The sequence below is a fragment of the Podarcis pityusensis genome (assembly GCF_964106645.2).
Source record: "Podarcis pityusensis genome assembly, chromosome: 4".
Lineage (NCBI taxonomy): Eukaryota > Metazoa > Chordata > Lepidosauria > Squamata > Lacertidae > Podarcis > Podarcis pityusensis.
Window position 1 is genome coordinate 10,787,010 of NC_138027.1, and position 20,145 is coordinate 10,807,154.

General features: G+C 46.9%; 1 protein-coding gene across 10 annotated transcripts in view; it reads right to left on the reverse strand.

The window, feature by feature from the left end:
- The window catches only part of TENM4 (teneurin transmembrane protein 4), a 645,695-nt gene that overhangs the window by 284,279 nt on the left and 341,271 nt on the right, over positions 1-20,145 (reverse strand). For 8 of the 10 annotated variants that reach the window (XM_081001709.1, XM_081001714.1, XM_081001715.1 and 5 more), the window contains one exon: positions 4,685-4,894. The exons of the other annotated variants lie outside the window; for them this stretch is intronic. In XM_081001709.1, the coding sequence (XP_080857835.1) occupies positions 4,685-4,894 (210 nt within the window). The remainder of the gene's footprint in view (positions 1-4,684; positions 4,895-20,145) is intronic. 10 annotated transcript variants of the gene reach the window in all.

Below are 20,145 nucleotides of genomic sequence, written 5' to 3' on the forward strand. Positions count from 1 at the left end.
ACCAACTTTCTATGCACAAAGAGGTTTACAAGCTGCAAAAGCAAGAACATGGCAACAAGGATCACACTTCTAATAAACCCCTGATCTTATACAAAAAGACACAATAACTGAAAAACAAACAACTTATATCAAATAAAGCAATATTCAATAATCCATTAGTATAGTAAACAGTAAAATTAAACATCAGCAAATAATAATTCAACAGTTAACACTTATCTATTATCAATTATTATTATTATTATTTATACCCTGCCCATCCGGCTGGGTTTCCGCAGCCATTCTGGACAGCTCCCAACAGATTAAAAACAGAATAAAACATCAAACATTAAAAACTTCCCTAAACAGGGCTGCCTTCAGATGTCTTCTAAAAGTCAGATAGTTGTTTATTTCCTTGACATCTGATGGGAGGGCGTTCCACAGGGCGGGTGCCACCACCGAGAAGGCCCATTACAATGAAGAATTACTAAACTATAATCAATAAAAATAACATCAAGTCACAATGAATGAAATGCCGCAAAACATACAAAGCCATGTGAAAGTATCCACCTGATCCTACAATTAATGTATAAATAAGTGGTACCTCAGGTTAATAACAGTTTCAGGTTAAGAACGGACCTCCGGAATAAATTAAGTTCATAACCAGAGGTACCACTGTATTTTTCTAATTTAAAGGTCGAATGGTGCACATCCATGTATACTGGGGGTGGGAAAGGCCAGGAAGATTTTGAGAACCTGTGTGGTAGGAGCTACTGATTTTTTTAAAAAGAAAAAGATAGGTGCCAAATGGCTCCTTAAACCAAGGTTGCAGTCACCAAAACAGAGTGTCTAGTTGCCATTTCAGGGCAAGACAGCTTATTTTTCAAGTCTTATTTTTCAAAGGATGGACTGACTGTTACTGATTCTCTGGCCACTTCAGGTGACAACCTTGAGCTGGGTCAAGAGCTTTTGAGAACTTAAAGAAGAAAAGTCATTTGATCCAGGGACAGTCCACATATATATTCCGACCTCCTTTTCTTAATGCTGACTGCTCCTGTTCAGGCTGCACAGAAAAAGCAATTTGTGTTCCAGAAATCCATTCCGATTGTGCAGATAAAATATAGCTGGTAGAATTCCAAAGGATGGTGTGTGTGTGTGTGTGTGTGTGTGTGTGTCATATGCAGATCCAATTACCCCCAAATGATGAAGATGTCAGGTGCCATCTTGGCACCGAGGCATCTTCACTTGGTCATAAGCAGTCAAAAGCTAGGTGCAAAATGAAACTATTCACATAACAAAAACTACCATTAGGGTATCAAGAATTTCAAAACGAGGGGGGTCCATGGCTTGGCATTTTAAAAACAGGGGGTCTGCAGCACTTAGCTAATTGGGAACCGCTGCTCTAAGCAGTGCCTTTTTTCGGGGGGGGGGGGCGGCTCAGGGTTACTCATACCCCTAAATATTTTGTGAATCTGATGGTGAATTCATTTCCTTTCCCGGTGATTTTCTTGAGTCAAAGTGAGAGTACCCAGTGGCGTCGCAATGGGCGGGGGGCATGGGGCGGTGCGCCCCGGGTTCCATGTCTGCGGGGGTGACAAGAAGTCACCCCACAGGGGCTCGTGGCAGTATGAGCAACCATCGCATCGCCGCACCTGCATGTGGAGGATCCTCTGTTCATGGCTGCAGCCACGAGCAGAGGACCCTGGCGCCAAACCACTAAGTACAGCGCATGTGCGGCGTTGCATGCATGCACGCACGACGCGTGCACCGTACATAGTGACACCGCACATGCACTGTATAGCGGTTTGCCGCCGGTGCCGCTCCAGCACCGTACATATGGTGCTGGGATTCCTCTGTTGCCGCTACAGCCATGAGCAGAGGATCCCGGCACCTTCCGTATGGCACTGGAGCGCCGCCGGCGGCAAACTGCTATACAGCGCATGTGTGGTGTCACTATGTACGGTGCACGCGTCGTGCGTAGCAATGCCGCACATGTGCCCTATGTAGCGACGCCCGCCCTTGGTGTCACAACGCCTTCCTTCACCCTTGAGAGTACCTCTAAACATTTGGGGGGGGCATTTGCAAAGATACGAGACAAAAAAAATGTAATTGGTTAAAACGATAAGATCAGTTGAAATGCCCACTGGAATAGTCTTCAGTAGGGTGCCGGATGTTCGGGGGGGGGGGCCCTCTCTGACTTCAACTGGAAGGCAGTTCCATATAATAGGGACCCCAATACTAAACTAACAACTCCTGGTGGGTCCAAGTGGTGCATCTGAGCCACGGTGGGCCATAAACATTGACTCCCCAAAGACTTCAGCAATTGGGCAGGGATATAAGGAAGATATCCTGGAGCCAAATTGTTAAGGGCCTTGTAACTTAATGCAAGAACTGGGAGCTTTAAAATACGAGTTGCCAGTGCAGACTTCTGAGAGCTGGAGTTAAATGCTGGCAATAGCTTGTCCCCCATAAACTGCCTAAAGGTAAAGGTAAAGGGACCCCTGACTATTAGGTCCAGTCGTGACCGACTCTGGGGTTGCGGCACTCATCTCGCTTTATTGGCCGAGGGAGCCGGTGTACAGCTTTTGGGTCATGTGGCCAGCATGACTAAGCCGCTTCTGGTGAACCAGAGCAGCGCACGGAAACGCCGTTTCCCTTCCCACCGGAGCGTTACCTATTTATCTACTTGCACTTTGACGTGCTTTCGAACTGCTAGGTTGGCGGGAGCAGGGACCAAGCAACAGGAGCTCACCCCGTTGCGGGGATTCGAACCGCCGACCTTCTGATCAGCAAGTCCTAAGCTCTGTGGTTTAACCCATAGCGCCACCTGTGTCCCTATATAAACTGTCTAGCCACTGGCATTTTGCACAAGCTGGAACCTCCACACCGGCTGCCATTTGATCAGCATAGGACCTGGCTTGACTCGCTTCCTTGAGTTACCTGCTCCGCACACATGAAGTCCTGTTCTTGCTTTTATGGCGCAGTTGTCTAGCTTAGATTGTGCCCTGATCTGCGGAGACCTGATATGATGCTATTGCTTGGTGGCTGGGGACTTGTAAGCACATGTAATAGCTGTGCAACTTAGATGTTTTCTCCCGCTCTGCCCACAAACTTTTTAATTTCAAGAGTTGGCAAATGTACCAATAACCACCCCCTAAAACAAAACTGTTGACATACGTATTTGCAGAGGCTCTTAATTGCATTGACTGGAGGCAGGAACACAGCCGAGGTATTAATTAAGCTAATACTCATTTCATAGATTTGCTCTATCCAGTTTGGGACTATTGCACCAATCATATTTTTTTTTTTAAAAAATAATTCTGTAGAACTTCAGAATTCTTTGTACACTGAAACATATCACAGATTCAGGTACTAGGTGGGCAAAGGTGGATGAAACCAGAATAACAGATTTGGAATGAAAGATGGAACATTTGGGATTGGGAACCAAGTGTAAAACCAAGATGGCTGTGCCTAATATAACCTTAATATAACCTGCAAACTCCAAGAATTTTTTTCCCCTCTCCCCAACCCAATCCAATATTTTACTCAAAGTAGCGTCCATGCACTAATAATGCAAACAACTCACTTTTTGCAAAAAACAAACAAACAAAACAAAAACAACAAAAAAACAACACGTGTAGAACAAGTGGCTATTTTTACAGCCTCCAAATTCACAAGGTACTCCTTGCAGCTGTCTCAGCCAGAAGCTGCAAAAACAACACACACCCCTTTTTTAAAAGGCTCCTGCAGTTTCTGAAGTCAAAAGACACTCTCTCCTGACCTGTTAAGACCCAATCGGACTGGGGAGAAAAACACCACTACCAGTATTTCTGAAAAGCATAAATATCACCTGATTTTATAAAATGGGTCACAAAAATAAACAGCACATGGACAAACACAAATGCGGTTGACACGTTTTCCTGGAACAAAACCTAAGGATTTGCTTGAAGTTGTGAAAAGATCCAAGGTTTCTTTGACTCTCCCAGTACTGATATACTGTATCATTTTAGTTTTTCATTCAGAAACAGAGACTCCAAAATTCAGCAGGGGAAACAACAACAAGAAACACACCCTACCAGCACCTCTGCTGGCAAAACCTTTAGCAAAATTCAAAACAGAATGCATGGGATTTAACCGAATGGTCCAGTTCGTTATATTTAAACACACAAGCGACCCAAATAATCTTGCAGAGAAGACTGCCGGGAGAGAGGTGGGCTGAACGTTAAGTCAGTGAAATCTGTAACGCAGGACAAATGTTTTTGCCACCCTGGCTGCAAAATCTCCATCAGATGCACGCCGGGTGGAATTTACCCCAACCCACACATTCTTTCTGCAGCTCTAAAAATGCAACTTGAGATCAGGCCAGGCCGAACCACCCCCCTAACCATTCAGCCATGGGGGGGGGGGGTCCAAAATCAGCAAGAGTTGCAGAGTTGAGCTGCAATGCAAAGCAAGCCCGCCCACGCAACCCTCCTCCCCTGCAAAAAAAAACACACACAAAAAATCCATTTGGAAAACTTCGAACAGCAAGATGCAACAAAAGAAGCAGATTGTTCCCAATTGTAATGCACGCTTGGCAATGCATCTTGCTAAAATGAGTTTCAAAACATTTCAAATACAAAATAACCAACGAATACATATATATATATATATACTGTATATATTTAAAGCAGTAACACAGTTAAGTAGGTAGATAGAATGAACTCACCAATAGAAGGGAGGGAGAGATTCCCAGAGCCACTTTTAACTAAGAATGAATTGGGGACAAACTCTTCTTCAGAGTCAGAGTCCTGAGTTGGCTGGGCCACCCCATTGCCTAGCAACCTCCTCTGGCTCTCATTGGCTGGCGGGGAGGGGGGAGGGGAGGGGGTTTGCTCAATAGGGGTTGATGAAGCAGATGAACAATGCAAGGGAGGACCTGTTAAACACAAAACACAAACACAGACAGAAAATAAATAACTGAAAATTGCAACCCAAAAAAGGAAAACCAAAGAAGGAAGGAAAACACCAGGACAACAAGGGGGGGACAAAGATACATCAAACAAACACACACACACACACACACACAAAAACATGCACAGAGACGCAGATAACTTCTTAGCAAAGCCTATGCGAGGAATCACCATTTGCAAATACTGTATATTGAACACAATTTGGGCTGCCCCCTTGCGAAGGAAAAGATCCCATTCAATCCACTGGTGGAGATGACCTCTGAATAAATGCACAGAGATGCACAAGGGATTCAGGTGTAGCCTTGATTCAGCAGGTATTAAATAACAAGGGAAATCCTGCCGTTTTCAGACATTGGTTAGAAAGCTCTTGAGTTTCCTGTTGTATATGACTTCGGGGGTGGGGAGAAAGGTTCTTGTCATTTTAAGCAGCCAGCTGGAGAGGGAATCCAAGAGTATTGAGGCTGGATTTAATCATACATCGCTGCGATTTCTAAGCCCAGTGATCATGCCCTCCGAGGAGGAGACGGAAGGTTGCACCAGCAGGCGATTGCATGATGAAACTGAGCCGTAACAGATAAGGAGCAAAAGTCAATCGAACATCAAGAGAGAGGGTGCTTTGGAGTGCGGAACGCTAGGGGCGGAGAGATGCTTCGTAGGGTATCATTTGATGAGGGGGTCCTTCTCCTTGCCAGAAGGGAAGGAAGGGGCTTGCCCCAGTGGCACAGCTGGAAAGGGCTGCAGCTCAACAGGTAGAGCATCTGCTTTCCATGGGGGTGGGGGCGAGGTCCCAGGTTCATCCCCCCCCCCAAACGTCCAGATATAGGACTGGAAATCCTGCCTGCCTGAGATATTGCAGAGCTGCTGCCAGTCAGTGCCAATGATGCTCAGCCAAATGGACGAATTCTCTGGCTCAGTATATAAAGGTAAAGGGACCTCTGACCATTAGGTCCAGTCGTGGCCGACTCTGGGGTTGCGGTGCTCATCTCGCTTTATTGGCCGAGGAAGCCGGCGTTTGTCTGCAGACAGCTTCTGGGTCATGTGGCCAGCATGACTAAGCCGCTTTTGGGGAACCAGAGCAGCGCATGGAAACACCATTTACCTTCCTGCCGGAGTGGTACCTATTTATCTACTTGCACTTTGATGTGCTTTTGAACTGCTAGGTTGGCAGGAGCAGGGACTGAGCAACGGGAGCTCACCCCATCACGGGGATTCGAACTGCCAACCTTCCGATCGGCAAGTCCTAGGCTCTGTGGTTTAACCCACAGCGCCACCCGCGTCCCTGGCTCAGTGTATGGCAGCTCCCAATGTTTCTGCGATACATGGCAGAGGATTGGAAAGAAAGGGAGCTCAGCAAATCTTTGTTATTTCCGTAGCATACAGGTGTGGCCGACATGTAACTCTGCCTGCCACGGCTTCATTTACACACGCAGCCACCACGCTGGACCCAGAAAACATAAAATTTGCCACCCAACTGGGTGCCTCTGGCAGAGAAGAAGGTTTCCTGTCAGTATTTTTTTGCAGGAGGGGCTCAAGCACAAAATGGGATAATAGGTTTTATTGCAGTTAAAGTGGATTAAAACACTCTTGTCTCCCAAGCACAATAAATCCAGTTTTTTAATTTTAAAAAAAATTGTATTTAGGAAACTGATGGGGGAAATGTACGGAAAAGGATAGGGTGGTGTAATAATTATCAACAAGGTGCATAAACACCCCACATTCAAATCACTGTCATATGACCTCTCCACAAACAAATCCTCAATAGAGATGGGCACAGAACCCACCCTGCTTAATTCTCTGAGGTTGAAAGTATCCAACAAAGTAAAATCAAACACACACACAAAATTCACAGTAACTCGTTTCTTAAAACAACTGGATCATCACCGCTTGCAGGCTAAAAGGCAGGATTTTAAAAAATGAGGCCCTCAGAACCAGGGCTAACCATTTATAAAAGTAATCAGCAAAAGAATCAAAGGTTTGTTTTTTAAAAAGAAAGTCTTTAAACACTAGCGGAACATAGATGAAGAGGGAGAGGGCCAGGTTAGTTATAACATTTTTATTTTTTAGAAGTTTAGGAGAAGGTGAGCTTATTTATTTTAGAAACTGGATTTTCCTATTCTAATCTGAAAATTTTGACTCTGTTTCCCAGCTTTTAAAACTTTATGCTTATTATCATAATTTATCATCATTGAAAGCTACATCCTCCTATTTTGTTTCGGTTTGTATATACATATATAGCATGTTATGTACTAGTAATGGTTTGTTTGTTATAAAAGAGTTTGATGCTAATGTAAAAGTTTGATTTTTAAATAAATAAATAAATAAATGTGAAACAACTTAATCTTCTGGAGCAGGGAATAATTCTTCCTATTGGCCATTGTTATTATTACTATTTAGTTATTTTTTAAGTGTCCTTTTTGGGGGAGGTTCCCTCCATTTATATCTCGATGCCTGAAAGGCAGGATTTGTGCAGCAAATTACATCTGAGGGTCTTGTAGACGCTACAGGGATCATAGAGTCATAAGAGTTGAAGAGCTAGAAGGGACCCCAAGGGTTATCTAGTCCAACCCCCTGCAACGCAGGAAATCTACACCCTCTGTGTGTACACATGTTTATTTGTGTGCCTGCATGGGTGCCCTCTTATGATCTGTGGCCACCCTGGGATCTTGGAAACCCCAAAACTAGCCTCAACAGAACATGGCAATTTGGCTGCAAAACCTGCCCCAAACACCATGCACATGTTTTAGTCTGGTTGTCACAGGCACCTAGCAGTCCATAATTGAACACTTCGCTGCACACCCCAGAGCGATTTTTGAACTGTTTCCAACCTTTTGACATGTAAAGAGTGCGCACATATCTGCATGAAATCCATCCTTCCCATTCTAGGCTGCAGTTTGGCTTAGTTTAAAGATAAAAAAAGGTTCCCGTTGTTGCAAATGATAGCTTCCCCCTAAATCAGGGGTAGGCAAACTAAGGCCCAGGGGCCGGATGTTGCCCAATCGCCTTCTCAATCTGGCCCGCAGACGGTCGGGAATTCCTATGCCCCACAAATAAGCCAGAGATGCATTTTAAATAAAAGCACACATCCGGGAATCAGCGTGTTTTTTACATGAGTAGAATGTGTCGTTTTATTTAAAATGCATCTCTGGGTTATTTGTGAGGCCTGCCTGGTGTTTTTACGTGAGTAGAATGTGTGCTTTTATTTAAAATGCATCTCTGGCTTATTTGTGGGGCATAGGAATTCGTTCATTCCCCCCCCCCATCAAAATATAGTCCAGCCCACTACATGGTTTGAGGGACGGTGGACTGGCCCCCTGCTGAAAAAGTTTGCTGACCCCTGCCCTAAATGTAACTTCAGCATGGGAGATAATCTGGAGTGAATCTGCCACAAGAGCGGGAAGGATTAAGCCTCCTCACCCTGTTTGCTGCAGTCCTGATAAAAACTGCCTCCTCAGGGTGCAGGTAGGCTACAGCTCTTGTGGCTAGTAGCCACCAGGTGGATAAGAAAAGCTCAAGAGATCCAGCACTTAGCCGGCACTCATGATGCACAGAGTTTCTTTAAAGCCACAAAGACCATCTATGGGCCAATAAATCATGGCGCATGCCCCCTACACTCAGCAGACGGTACCACACTTCTAAAAGATAAAGAAGCTATTGCACTGCGCTGGAAAGAACATCACCAGCATCTCCTGATCTCCCGTAGCTGCTGATGGAAGACAATCTTACTCGGCTTCGAGGGATCGCCAAAGAAGACGAAGAAGAGTAGCCATTCATAGCCATATTCAGGGCCAGCCCTTGCATGAGGCAAAGGGAGGCAATGGCCTCAGGCGGCAGAATCCACAGGGGCAGCAGATCTAGTTGTTGACATTTATTCCTCCCCTTGTTCCTGAAGTAGTAGATCTTCACTCACTCCTGTGTCCCTGGCAGGGAGGGGGGCACCCATTCCTTCTACATTTCGGGTGCCGAAATGTCTTGCTATGGCCACATCCTCCATGAATTTCTCGAATCCCCTTTCGAAGCCGTCCAGGTTGCATTAGTGCATTTAATCTGATGCAATTTTCTTCGCAAGCTACTCTGTGATATTTTCCAATGGAAAGAGACATATCAATACTGGGAAGGGGGCCACCACCACCACCAGACCCTACAAGAGTCCCTATTTCCCAAGGACGGTCACGGATTAACAGAAGCCATCCCAGTTTATGATTTGATCCCAGAATGTCCCGCTTTCCCTTAGGACAGTGATGGCCAAACTTGGCTCGCCAGCTGTTTTTGGACTACAACTCCCATCATCCCTAGCTAACAGGACCAGTGGTCAGGGATGATGGGAATTGTAGTCCCAAAACAGCTGGAGGGCCACGTTTGGCCACAACTGCCTTAAGGTAAAGGTAAAGGGACCCCTGACCATTAGGTCCAGTCATGACCAACTCTGGGGTTGCATGCTCATCTTGCTTTATTGGCCAAGGGAGCAGGCGTACAGCTTCCGGGTCATGTGGCCAGCATGACTAAGCCGCTTCTGGCGAACCAGAGCAGCGCACGGAAACGCCGTTTACCTTCCCACCGGAGCGGTACCTATTTATCTACTTGCACTTTGACATGCTTTCAAACTGCTAGGTGGGCAGGAGCTGGGACAGAGCAACGGGAGCTCACCCCGTTGCGGGGATTCGAACCGCTGACCTTCTGATCGGCAAGCCCTAGGCTCTGTGGTTTAACCCACAGCGCCACCCACGTCCCTACCACTGCCTTAGGACACCCCTATTTTCATAGGAGAAATGTATGGAGTTATGTGACCCCTGAGCCAAGGGGATAAGTAACTCTACAATCGTTAGAAGACATCTGAATGCTGCACTGTGTAGGGGAGGTTTTTTTTAAAAAAGGTTAATGTTTTATTATGTTTTTCTATATGTTGCAGTCTGGCCAGAGTGGCTGGGGCAACCCAGTCAGATGGATGGGGTATCATCAACATCATCATCATCATTATTATTAATGTCCCTATTTTCCTCAGAGAACAACCAACAACCACCGCAGGAGAGACCAGAGCTCACTGGGCCAGCATCCTGTTGCCACGGCAACAAACCAGAGATGCCCTGGAAGACACAAGATCTACCCACCAGGGAAGAATGGCAGATGAAGCTGATGGACTACATGGAACTGGCGGAAATGACTGGCAGAATCCGAGACCAGGGGGAAGAGTCGGTGGAAGAAGATTGGAAAAAATTTAAAGTATATTTACAAAAATATTGCAAAATTAATGAATGTTAGAAGGATGCTGGAATGAAGGTATATGGTTTTAGCGGAATTGTAATAAAGAATTAAGTAAAAACTGATTGATAATGGGCCAAAATGAAAAAATTTAAGGTTAGACCGTTAAGATAAACTATAGAACAAAAATTGAGAAAGATGGAAAGAATTTGCTAAAATAGTTAATTGAACTAGAATACAAAAAAGGGAGGTGTGAGGAGGCCGATGAAACAAGTAAATGAAAGGTAAAGATATGGAACATTGGATGTGTGTTTTAGTGTTTTTGTTTCTTTTTGCTGTTTCGTTGTATTGTTTTTTTATGTTTTTCTTTTTATGTATTGTAAGGTATGTTCTGTTAAATTTTTTATTGTTTTTCATTTTTCTATTTTTTGTAATTTTTAAACTTCTATTAAATATCATTAAAAAAACAAAAACAAAAAAACCCAGAGATGCCTACATGTGTGTCACAGCAGTCAAGTTCTGAGCACAGCACCACTCCAAGAAGGCCTTCCCAAAATTCCCGGGAACATCACTAAAACTGCCCTTTTATTATTATTATTATTATTTTACAAACGCCCTGGGAACGGGAGGCAGAAAGTAGCGTAATCCCGGAGAGCGACCGCGCACTTTCCGTTAACTGCAAAGAAAACAAATCGCCCCGAGAAATTTGTGCCAGACTCTGCAAAAACAACAAAAATAAAACTTTATAATACTTTCTAACATGTTGTATAAAAGTTACGGGCTGGCGTAACCAAAACCATACGGCGACTGCACAGTATCTCTTTCCAAGAGGCATGCGGGGAGGGTCAGGGCGGGGGGGGGGGGGACCCGGCAAAGGGTTTTATCTGTTCAGGATTGCCTCCCCCGCACCCACCCAGAAAAAAAGATTTGCTAAGGTTCAGAGAACTAAAAGCCCATTTCTCCTCCCTCGCTTCCTCCCTTCCTCGCATTTGGTCGCTGGACCATGTCACGATGGCAGGGGGGCTGGCGTGAAATCCCCTCCCTGGTTTATGTCGTGCTTGCCTTGTACATTGTCGAAATTGCACATCGCTCCCCACCCCACCCCCTTCTCTCTCTTTGTCAGTAGGGTTTTGATCACAGCTTGTGCTGCGGCCCCATCCGTGAGGCCCTGAAGTTTCAGAGCAAGCAGATGAATGAAGCCCCCAGCCCTCCCATGTTAAAAGGTGCTCCGTGTAATTCAGACCCCCGTCCCCCAAAGACCAAAGTGCAACTATAACTCCATCTGTACAAGAGAGAGAGAGATTTGGTCTCGCCCCGTGGCCACATATATCACATCCACGCAATGCTGACAAAGCCAAATGCCACCAATGTCGTTCTGCTGCTTTGTTTACCACTGGCGACGAGGTAAAGGTAAAGGAACCCCTGACCATTAGGTCCAGTCATGACCGACTCTGGGGTTGCGGCGCTCATCTCGTTTTATTGGCGGAGGGAGCCGGCGTACAGCTTCCGGGTCATGTGGCCAGCATGACTAAGCCGCTTCTGGCGAACCAGTGCAGCACATGGAAACGCCGTTTACCTTCCCGCCGGAGTGGTACCTATTTATCTACTTGCACTTTGAGGTGCTTTCGAACTGCTAGGTTGGCAGAAGCAGGGACCGAGCAACGGGAGCTCATCCCATCGCGGGGATTCGAACTGCCAACCTTCTGATCTGCAAGTCCTAGGCTCTGTGGTTTAACCCACAGCGCCACCCGCGTCCCAGCGATGTAACCTTACCCACGGTCTGTTCTCCCACTTACAGACGTACCTATCCGCACCGGTCAGAATGCAGGGTTCCTAATCTCCCCACTGCCTGAACAAGGTTTTCTGGAGCCCCGGAAACTCACAGTGGCCCCAGCCCACTTCAAAATCCTCTTTGCATCTCAAATAAAATGGAGTCCTGCAGTTAACTACTGGGCTGGTTCAGGTCAGCCTATGGAATTCAGCCTCAGATGCATGGCAAATGGCCCCATTTCCCCCTAGATTAGCCACATGTGCTATAGACAAAGAATCATTTTCTATCTCAGGTGTCAGGAGCGAGCCAGCAATAAATCACACATAGTAAGTGAAGAGAACTCTTTACTGGAAGAAATAGGGGGTCTGCTCAGGGGTGCCCGGCCTAATGAGCACAGCGACTCTTCTTTGGTAGGTCTTGACCCTATGAGGCAGTTGTGGAGGCTGAAGGTCCCAGAATTCCCACAGCAGCCTAAGTCTCCTCCTCCCCCAGGTCCTTCCCAAGCAATCTGAGACTGCGCCCGTGTCTCTCTCTGCTCCTCACGCTTCATACCTCTCCTGGTCCTGTGGGGACCAGGCAGCAGGGAAGCTTGTCGCAGCAGGAGGGGGAGACACCTTGGCTTCTTCACCAGCCTGATTCATCTCTGCCTCTCGGCCTCCTCCTCCCACCCTGCTGCCTCTGCTTCTCTCTGGCATGGACTCTCCCTCCTCACTAAATCCTGTTACCCCTTCAGCTTCCGACACCACCTTCTCTTCCCAGGCTCCTCCCCCTTCTCCCTCATTGTCCCACCACCAATCCCTGGGCTCTGAGCCTTCTTTCCTTGGGGGTTTCCCTGCTGGTTCCTCCCACCACTGTTCTGTGTCCAGTCAGTCCATGACATTGCGGTGGGGAACGACCCACCCATGGGCCAACTTTGGCCTGCTAGCCTGTTTCAGGCAAACAGCACCAGAGTTTGCCATACAGAAGCCTATGGAGACCTGGCAGGAAGGACAATGAATGGCAATACTAGCTGGGTAAGGCTGGATGCGGGTGGAGCTGTGGTCTAAACCACAGAGCCTAGGGCTTGCCGATCAGAAGGTCGGCGGTTCGAATCCCCGGAACGGGGTGATCTCCCGTTGCTCTGTCCCAGCTCCCGCCCACCTAGCAGTTCAAAAGCATGTCAAAGTGCAAGTAGATAAATAGGTACTGCTCCGGTGGGAAGGTAAATGGCGTTTCCATGCGCTGCTCTGGTTCACCAGAAGCGGTTTAGTCATGCTGGACACATGACCCGGAAGCTGTACGCAGGCTCCCTCAGCCAATAAAGCAAGACGAGTGCCACAACCCCAGAGTCGGCCACGACTGGACCTAATGGTCAGGGGTCCGTTCACCTTTAAGGCTGGAAAAGAGGCCCTTCCAAGCTCCTGGAATCCTCAGCTGGAATCCGAGTGCTGCTGCCAACTTGGCCTAATGGATCCACTGGTCTCACGCAATGAAAATTAGGAGTGGATAGACAATTTCTTGCCAGCTTTCAGATTCAAAGGCCCTTGGTCAGACTCGACATTATATTGCATCTGCAAGCAGCAGTCAATGAAGCAGAGCAAGGGGAAGGAAAAATGGCTACCAGGCATCTGTGCAGTAGATGCAGGGACAAAGGGCAGCAACATTTTTCACAGCAGGGACAATGATGCCATCTCCCAGAAGGGTATATGCCAATCTTCTGCACAGGGCAATAAATGAGCTTTTTTTCCTTCCCGGAGGGAAATCCACCAAACAAACTAAGCAGAGGAAGAGGGAGGTTTCATTAGTATGCATGGCTAAGGGATGAACTCCTTGTTTTAAGATGCTCAGGTCCTTTTATTGTGAGCAGCCAAAATGTCACCAAGCATGAGCAAGCTTTAGGGTCCAACAGAACTCTTCATTGGGAGAGGAACTGTAGCACAGTGGTGGGGGATTTGCTTTGCGTGCAGAAAGTCTCGGTTCAACCCCTAGCATTGCTAGGCAGGGCAGGGAGTTTCCCCTGCCTAAAACCCTGGGAAGCTGCCAGTTGGTGTAGACAATACTAAGTTAGATGGACAATGGGTCCAATAGCTTTTCCCATGCTTCCCATCAGGCTGGATTTTAAGCAGAGTTGTGGGGAGCAAAAAACTAGCTTAGTATTGAAGCTATAATGTCCACAGTAGTCATTTTTACTGTATAGAACAAGGTGTATCAGACTTGGGTCACCCACTGTTTTTGGACTACAATTCCCATCATCTCTGACCACTGGTTCTGCTAATGGGAGTTGTAGTCCAACAAGAGCTGGAGAGCTAAGTTTGGGAAACCTTGGTATAGAAAGGGCATAGCCATGAACAACATGCACCCCAGAATTTACAACTACAGTGGTACCTCGGGTTAAGTACTTAATTCGTTCTGGAGGTCCGTTCTTAACCTGAAACTGTTCTTAACCTGAAGCACCACTTTAGCTGGAGCACGATTTCTGTTCACATCCTGAAGCAAAGTTCTTAACCCGAGGTACTATTTCTGGGTTGGCGGAGTCTGTAACCTGAAGCGTATGTAACCCAAGGTACCACTTTACTCCCTCCTCATCCCGTGCAGTTTTGGGCCTTGGTCCACCCAATTCTGGTATTCCCTTCCTTCCCCTCTTTCATTCCTTCCACCCTCTCCCCTCTTCTCTCCCTCTCTTGTCTCCCTCCCACTTTCAAGGACACCCCCCCAGCGGAACAAATAACCTGCTGACAACTGCATGCCAACCCTTTGACACCTTGTTCCAAGAAGCTTTCAGAGGATGTGTAAAAATATCTGAGGCTGAAAGGCATGAGAGAGAGAGAGAGAGAGAGAGAAACACACACCTGGAAATGGTAAATGAAAGCAGTTGCTAAGAAGCACTTTGCTGAAAGGGACTCAGCTTAGGGGTAAACAAGATGCATTCTTTCCGTGTAGAAATGCGTAAAGTTACAAGCAGTGCAGAGAGAAATTATTTGCTTCTCAAAATACCACGCATGATGTTTAGCATCTTCATCAAGCACAGAGGACCTTTTCTCCAGCCTGAGAGCCACATTCCAGCTGGGATAGCTCAGTCAGTAGTGCATATGAAATGGGCGTAAAGGTAAAGGGACCCCTGCCCGTTAGGTCCACTTGTGGACAACCCTGGGGTTGCGGCGCTCATCTCGCTTTATTGACCGAGGGAGCCGGCGTACAGCTTCCGGATCATGCGGCCAGCATGACTAAGCCGCTTCTGGCGAACCAGAGCAGCGCACACCATTTACCTTCTTGCCAGAGCGGTGCCTATTTATCTACTTGCACTTTGAAGTACTTTCGAACTGCTAGGTTGGCAGGAGCAGGGACCGAGCAACGGGAGCTCACCCCATCGCGGGGATTCAAACCGCCAACCTTCTGATCGGCAAGCCCTAGGCTCTGTGGTTTAATCCACAGCGCCACCCCCCCTGAAATGGGCTTATAGACTCCCAACTCCCATTGGTTCCAGGCAGTATGGCCAAACATCAGGGATGATGGGATTTAGAGTGCAACAGCACTGATGCGCTGTTTGCAGCTCAGGCCACTGTGCTAGCATACAAAGTTTTGCCAATAGGTTACAGAGGCAGGAAGAGGCAGGCATCAGAAAATCTGACCATGTACCATTGTTGCTGAACTTCCTATTCTGCTATTTTATTGTCTTTTAAAATAATATTTTATATTGCCCACCTGGTTGTTGTTGTTGTTGTTTTTAAATAAGGAGAAGGGATATAGATTTGTACGGACAAATGTTTGTTCATCACAATTCACAGTTCACTTTTAGCATTCGTTGTCGCATAGACAGCTTTAAAACCATGGCTGGCAATGCCATGCGCATCTGACTGCCCACTGTGAGAATGGGATGCTGGGCTAGGACTGATGTACACCTTAAATGGGGATTGCTGGAGGTGCATATGCTTAGCACATGACAAACTGTGCATGGGATTATACAGCATACCCATGTAGGAAACGAGTCCTGTACATGAAAGAGTCCTAAACATGTCTCTGTGTCGCGTGGTCCCGCTAGTCTTTCCCACACAGCAAATCTGAGCGTTAGCCAGCTCACTTGTATGGATCTATGTCTGAAAGAGCGTGCAAAAGCTATGGGGGAAATATATTGCTCTGCTTGCACAAATAGGCGCATAGGTGCTGTGATCTAAACCAATGAGCCTCTTGGGCTTGGTGATCAGAATGTCAGTGGTTTGAATCCCTGCAACGGAGTGAGCTCCCATTGCTCTGTCCCAGCTCCTGCCAACCTAACAGTTCAAAAGCACACCAGTGCAAGTAGATAAATAGGTACCGCTGTGGCAGGAAGGTAAACAGCGTTTCCATGCACTCTGGCACTCGTCACGGCCCTCCATGCGCCAGTAGCGGTTTAGTCATGCTGGCCACATGACCTGGAAAGCTGTCTGTGGACAAACCGGCTCCCTTGGCCTGAAAGCACGATGAGTGCCACAAATAGTTCCGTTTGGCAGGACTTAACCATATAGGGGTCCTTTACCTTTACTTTTACAAGTAGGCGCATAGTTTAACCAAAGAAATAAAGTTAGTTAAAGCCGTTTCTTCCCCACTATTTCAAACTGAATGAAATCCCCAAAGTGTGAAGCAAAGGAGCAAGGTGAGATTCTAAAATACGCACAAAGGTAAGATGAGCCATGTTTGGTGTTTTGTTTTTTTTAAAGGTATTCTAGCAAAAAAATCACACCTGGGAACCGAGAACCCCTTACGTGTTGAAATGTGTTGAATGGATAGCAGAAATGTGTGGTGGGGGGTGGCGGCGGAGGGCTGCCTAAGTCTGAGGGGCTGCAGCTGGCCTCCTTTACAATTTAAACACAGTCAGAGTTAGAAACACACACACTAACTTCGCCAAAGTTTCAGAGCTGTTCCATGCTGCGTTCGGGGAGAGGGTGAGAAAAGCAATTTGTATCCCTCCAGAGCTGCTATTTACAAAAAGAGGGAAGTGTATGATTTGAAAAGCATTATCTGTGATCCTGGGGTTTTTCCCTCCCCGTGTCCCCCAGATGGGAGGGTCTAGGGCAGGGGTGACGCAGGGGCTCAATCCAGCCTCTGGGCAAAGTTTTCAAGTCCTCTGAGACCCCACTGGTTTTGGCAGCAGCGGCAGAAAGAAAACAAATTTAGAGTGGGCAGAATGCTAGAGTGGGTGGACCCCATAACCCAATGAGATGCAGCCCCAAACATCTGGGACCAGAGTTACTAGGAAAAGCTAACATAGTAAATTAATTACAGTGGTACCTCGGGTTACAAACACTTCAGGTTACAAACGCTTCAGGTTACAGACTCCGCTAACCCGGAAGTAGTACCTCGGGTTAAGAACTTTACCTCAGGATGAGAACAGAAATCACGAGGCGGCAGTGGGGCCCCGATTAGCTAAAGTGGTACCTCAGCTTAAGAACAGTTTCAGGTTAACAACGGACCTCCGGAACGAATTAAGTTCGTAACCAGAGGTACCACTGTACAGTGATGAGATTCAGACTAGCTGCCACACTATACCAGAAGCAAGCAATTTCACATCTATGCTTCCCAGAATAAGTGCTCAAAGCAGGCTTCGGACTAGGACTAGACTTTTTCTCTGCAGGTAGGAAAACAAACAAATGACGCCCCCTTTGCACAGATTGTTGTGAGTACTTGCAGGGCTGTCTTAAGTATATCCGGCGCCGTGGTGCAAAGCTCCCTCCGGCGCCCCCCACCCATTTCCTAGAGTTTTTTAGGGAGGATGGCGTTGCCGGTGGAGCTGGAGGAGGCAGGCAGTGGCTGGAGGGCGGCTCATCTGGTGGGGAAGAGGTGGAGGCTGGACGCGGCGCCTCCTGGCTCAGCTGGCCACTTTGTGCCGCGGTGGCCAAGGCAGACAGAGGCTCCGGGCGTGGCGCTGCTTCGGCATGGCATGGCGGAGGTGGGCAAGGGCAGCGAACTAATGCCGGGAGGTGCCACATCCAGCCTCCGCCTCTTCCCTGGCGCCCTCCAGAACTTTGCGCCCTGGCGCCCTGCGCCACTAGCCTCTATGGGTAAGACACTCCTGAGTACTTGCAATGGACTCTCACTTTTGCATAGCTTGTGAAGAAACCTGTCAAATTGTCTCAAGAGCTCCAGCCAGGCCAAGGGAGGGAGGGGAGGCAGATACACAAAGCAGATAAACTGAATTGCATTGCAGGGGGCTGGACTAGACCAGTGTTCGAAATTCGCCATGCGCATTTTGCACCTGGGTATTGGCCACTTGCGACCAAGTGAAGATGCCCAGGCACCAGGATAGCGCTTGAAGTCTCCACCATCTAGACATGCATGCTTGGGAAACTCTTGGATCTTGCCTGTTTTCGCACACTAGAAACACACCCTGTAGAATTTTGTTATACCGTGGCACCTCGGTTTTCGAAGGTCTCCGTTGACAAACGTTTCGGTTTTCGAACGCTGTAAACCTGGAAGTAAATGCTTTGGTTTTCGAACATGCCTCAGAAGTCGGACATGCCACGCGGCTTCCGTACTGAGTTTTCTGTACTGAGTTTTTCGTACTGAGTTTTCCGTATTGAGGCTTCCGTGTTGAGTTTTCAGTTTTTGAACGTTTCAGAACTCAAACGCTCTTCCGGAACGGATTATGTTCAAAAACCGAGGTACCACTGTATTTTATCTGCCCAACTGGAATGAATTTTAGGAACCCAAAAGTCGTATTCAAAAATACGACTTTTGAGCCATCTGGTCCAAAAATGGCAGCTAGGCATTCCGTTTTGGCAACCGTAACCGTGGTTTAAGGAGCCATTTGGCACCTAGATTATATATCTGGACTAGATGACCCTTGGGGTTCCTTTGTTCCTACAATCCTATGATTCTGTGAAAGGTAGTAATGCTAGAGATTGAAAAGACATGATGTATTATTGGTAAGAGAACATTAAACAGTACTTTATCTGACTATTATCAGGGAGAGGCAGTATGATGTACTGGTTGGAATGTTGTACTAGCACCCAGGAGACCAGTGTTCAAATTCTTACTCAGCCTTGAAGCTCGTGGGGTGATAATGGACCAGGCAGTAACCTGCTTAAATTTAGCCTAACCTACCTACTTTACCATACATCACTTTGCCATATACATCACTACTGGTTTTCCCAGTAGTGATGTATGGAAGTGAGAGATGGACCATAAAGAAGGCTGATCGCCGAAGAATGGATGCTTTTGAATTATGGTGCTGGAGGAGACTCTTGAGAGTCCCATGGACTGCAAGAAGATCAAACCTATCCATTCTGAAGGAAATCAGCCCTGAGTGCTCGCTGGAAGGACAGATCGTGAAGCTGAGGCTCCAATACTTTGGCCACCTCATGAGAAGAGAAGACTCCCTGGAAAAGACCCTGATGTTGGGAAAGATGGAGGGCACAAGGAGAAGGGGATGACAGAGGACGAGATGGTTGGATAATGTTCTCGAAGCTACCAGCATGAGTTTGACCAAACTGCGGGAAGCAGTGGAAGACAGGAGTGCCTGGCATGCTCTGGTCCAGGGGGTCACGAAGAGTCGGACACGACTAAACAACAACAATCTACTTTACAAGGTTGTTGAGAAGATAAAATGTGGAAAGAGAGAAGTATGCATGCCACCTTGAGATCCTTGCAGGAAAGGGGCGAGATATAAATGTAATTAATTACAAATAAATAAAACACAAGCTGTGTTACTTATTAGCCTGAAAAGGAATACTTTAATACAAATAAAGAAATAGTCAACATGTGGCGACCCCAGTTAAAGCCCTTTGCAGTCTGATTCTATCCAGCATTTTTCCCCACTCTTAAATTCATCCCTACCTGGTGAAAATGAAATCCAAACATGGGAAATGCTAACTTCGAAGTATTCCTGCCTTTTCTGTGCTTATCTCTGAATTTCACCACATGAGGAGATGGCGGAAACAACTCTGGGAAAGTTATAGAGAATTGTATTCTCCTGTTGACAGCCACCCATGTAAGCAAGGCTTTTTTCTACAGCTGGAACTCACTGGAACTCAGTTATGGCACCTCTCAGGTGGGCACAAGTGCCCTTGGAAGAGAACAAGCGAGGCATTCAAGGTGAGTTGTGGCACATCTTTCGCTAGAAAAATAGTAAGGGAAGTAACATCCTGCGTACTTGCTTATGACGGAAAGCACATGCCCTCTTTCAAGGGCTTAATTTACAAACTGTTCATTTTCGCTACGACTAGTCATCATCAGTCAGGAGCGGGTCACACCCACACTGATTGGATCCTATATTTATTTAAACAGGCTCTTGTATTC